The sequence below is a fragment of the Sturnira hondurensis genome, unplaced genomic scaffold (genome assembly GCF_014824575.4).
Source record: "Sturnira hondurensis isolate 20B ecotype Veracruz unplaced genomic scaffold, ASM1482457v3 Scaffold0001016, whole genome shotgun sequence".
NCBI lineage: Eukaryota > Metazoa > Chordata > Mammalia > Chiroptera > Phyllostomidae > Sturnira > Sturnira hondurensis.
The window spans coordinates 1-3,463 of NW_028073647.1; the positions used below are offsets into that span (position 1 = coordinate 1).

Consider the following 3,463-nt stretch of genomic DNA (forward strand, 5'->3'; position numbering starts at 1 on the left):
CAGGAGTGGAACCATAGAAATGAAGAACACATGGAGGGTTAGAAACAGGGGGATGGGAGGAGGAGAAGGGGGGAGAAGGCACAGAAAATAGTATATACAGTAGGTAGAAAATAGATAGGGGAGGGCAAGAATAGCAGGGGAAATATAGAATCTAAAGAACTTGAGACACGTGGTCATAAACTAAAGGGGGGATGGTGGAGGGGTGTGCAGGGTGGAGAGGAATGAAGGGGGGAATAGATCAACTGTAATGGTATAATCAATAAAATATTTTTAAAAAAGATAAAATAACATGGAAGGAAGGAAGGGGGAAAGGAAGAAAGAAAGACAGAAAGCAAACAAAACTTGGTAGTAGGTTCATAAAAATTTTCGTATTAGCTACACACTTTCCTATATGCTTGAAATATTTTATTAAAAATAGAAATAAGATGAGAACTTTTAAGACAATAAAATATGTAAAAATAAAATGATAATGAACCCACAAAAAAAGAAAATTCAGGAATTTTACATGGTCATGGGTCATTCCAGCAGTGCCCATGTGATCACCCTGAGAGTGGACAGGACAGCCGGGGTGGGGGAAGGGATTGCACCACCCAGACACCAGCCTGGACAGAGGCATCTGGGATAATCTCCTATGTCCTGGAAAGTTCCAGAATCAGGGTGAGAACCTAGGGTAGGAGTGTCCAGGTCTCTAAGGGGAGACACAGACTCAGGTGGAGGTTGAATGACTGAGAAAAGCTGGAGTCAGGCCTCCAGAGAGGGTCTCAGCCCCAGAAGGAGGGACAGCGTCCTGGTGCCCCAGGTGCTGCAGGGTGTGAGGGACCCGCTGTGGGTGTTTCAGGGAGAGGCTGGGTCCCTCACTGTCCTTTAGAGAAAGCTGGGCCCTCGGGGGAGTCACAGAATGAGGACACCTGGGGGACTCTTCCCTCTCCCTAGCAGGAGAGACATTCTGACACTGCCCCATTTCCCTCCTCCCCTTGTGGGAAGCCAGCCCAGCCCACAGATCCCCTCCTCTGGGAGGCCCGCGCCCTGGTACCTGCTGGGAGCAGCGTCTCCTTCCCCTTCTCCAGGAGCAGATGGAGGCGACGCACACACGTGTCCTCCAGGAAGACCCTCCGAACGTCCGCGTCAGGGACCCGCACAACGTCGCTCCCGCTGACCCCGGAGGCCGCGGTCCAGGATCGTAGGTCCCGGTTCAGGGCGAGGAAGTCGGCGCCGTCGTAGGCGAACTGACTGAACCCGCGCAGGAAGCGCCCGTCCGACCCCACGACACAGCCCGTCATTTCCTGCCAAGTGTGAGACCCTGACCCCGCCCCGCAGTCAGCACAGGCTACTTACCCAGGCAGGTAGGACAGTCCCGCCCGCCCCACTGCCCTGGTGACTAACCCTAAACCGAAATGAATCCAAGTGAAAATACTCCCGGGCTGTTCCGTGGTCGGGATACCGGCGGGTCCAACAGTTTCGGGGCGACCCCGGCCCGTCCATGGGGATGGGGGAGGTGCCCGGGCCGGTATACGCGGGGCTCACCGTGTGCACTCTGGTGGCCGTGCGCGCGCAGCTGGTTCAGGTTCGCTCTGCTCCGCTGTGCGTTGTGCTGCATTTCCCGCGTCTGCTCCTCCCAAAACCGTGCGCCCTCCTGCTCCACCCACCGCTGCTCCATCCACTGCACCCGCGGCTCCAGCCTGGCACTCGCGGTGTCGCTGTGGAAGCGCGCGATCTCCGTGTCGTCCACGTAGATGACGCCGTTGTACCGGTGCTCTCCAGGGCCGGGTCCGGACTCGGCGGTGTGCAAGTATCTCAGGCTGTGGGGGCCTGGGCGCGGGCCGGCAGGGGCAGCGGTCGGGAAGGAAGGAATAGGGGGCAGTCGTTGAGCGCAGCGGCCGGGGAAAGGGGAGGCCAGGGGCTGCGGCGGGCGTGGGGCGTCTGGGGTCTGGGCCAGGGGTCCTGCGCCCCGGCAGAGTCCCCACGCCCCTGCCCCGCAGAGGCCGTCCTCTCCCGACCCCGCACTCACCCGCCCAGGTCTCGGTCAGGGCCAGGGCCAGGGCCCCCGAGAGCAGCAGGAGCAGGTCTCCGGGCCCCATGACCCAAATTTGAACCTCTGAGGAGGTGAGTTCCTTCGGTGAGACTTTATACCCGGAACCACGGTGACGCCGACCAGCTGCTCTTTAGTGTGTTTACCCAGTGGGGGTAAGAACTCGGTCTGCACCTTGAGCATTGAGGTCTGGGAACCGGGGACTCTGCCCAGCCCCCTTCCTGCAGAAAGTACCCTCTGTGCACACCCCGCCCCCCACCGTTTTCGGGCCCCTTGCTGCAGCCTGGCTGAGTAATCAGACAGAGGAAGTAGTTGTAGGTTCTCCTTTGTCTGTTTACCCTCCTCACTGCGGTGACTCTTTGCCGACCTCTCATCGCACTCAACATGACTCTGACTGTTGTTTGGCTTCTTAGGAAGCGAGGTGCTCTCTGCACGCGATTCACTGTAACTCGGGGTGACCGCCTTAACCCTGCACCTGTCACCCCCTTGGCACCGGGAGGACAGCTGTGTTGTGCTGACTGACCACCTCCGGGTTCCCAGGAGTGATGTACAGGAAACTCCTATTGATGCTGCTGCTTGAGTTTGGTTCCAGAGGGATCTCATCTGAGGGGTGAGCCGGGACATCACTGAGGGGGATGTGCAGTAACTTCCGTGGTGGACAGAATCGAGAGCTCTCGTCTGCTGGAAGTAAAGTCTGCCCAGCGAGCTGAACTCACCGCTCTAACTCGGGCTTGTCACCTGGACGAAGATCCAGTGGCCAGTGTTCACACGGAGGGTCGTGTGCACCTGGTGCAGCCTGGACTGTGTGACTGTGGGAAGTCGGGGAACTGCGGAGGCTCCTCACTTCCTCCAGGCGGCCCCTAAAGAAGAAGAAGGAGCCCCCAAACTAAACGCGGCATGTATTCCTGGCGGGAGCACTCAACGAGGGAAGAAAAGGAGGTGTTTTGAAGCAGAGGGCAACGCCTGGACAAACGTGTAGATAGAGCGCTGGAGTCGCCTCGCAGGGCCTGCGGGTACTGTGTCCCTGCCTGTGGGACACCGCCCCACGGGGTGTCAGATGCGCACCCGCGGCGCTGTCAGGTGGAGGAGAGCAGGCTCATAATGAGGACTATTTTCAGAGCAACTGTGGACAAGTCAAATACAGCAAAGCGTTGCCAGTTGTAGTACCTGGCTCAGGGGGACATGACGTGTATTTGAAATGATTTCAAATCAAGCATTTTATAAGTAAAAATCATTTGTGGCCGTTGCATTGTTACATTTTTAACTTGCGGTTTCTTGGCACTAAGTAGATTTTTTTTCTTGTTCGTCACATTTTACTGGCTTTTGAAAATGAAAGTGGTTTGTACAATTTTATGAGAAACTGTGGGTGAAATAAAGGTAATTTTTATGTGAATAAACATGGAAACACATCACCTAGAGAAGTCCTGCACTCAA

General features: G+C 56.3%; 1 protein-coding gene across 1 annotated transcript; it reads right to left on the bottom strand.

Moving 5' to 3' along the window:
* Positions 1-929: 929 nt before the first annotated feature.
* On the bottom strand, positions 930-2,093 carry LOC118995180 (HLA class I histocompatibility antigen, alpha chain E-like). The gene is made up of 3 exons (XM_037058126.1): positions 2,009-2,093; positions 1,525-1,809; positions 930-1,300 (listed from the first exon to the last, which is right to left on the bottom strand). The coding sequence occupies exons 1-3, from the start codon at positions 2,076-2,078 to the stop codon at positions 930-932; spliced, it is 726 nt and encodes a 241-aa protein (XP_036914021.1). The 5' UTR covers positions 2,079-2,093.
* Positions 2,094-3,463: the final 1,370 nt, after the last annotated feature.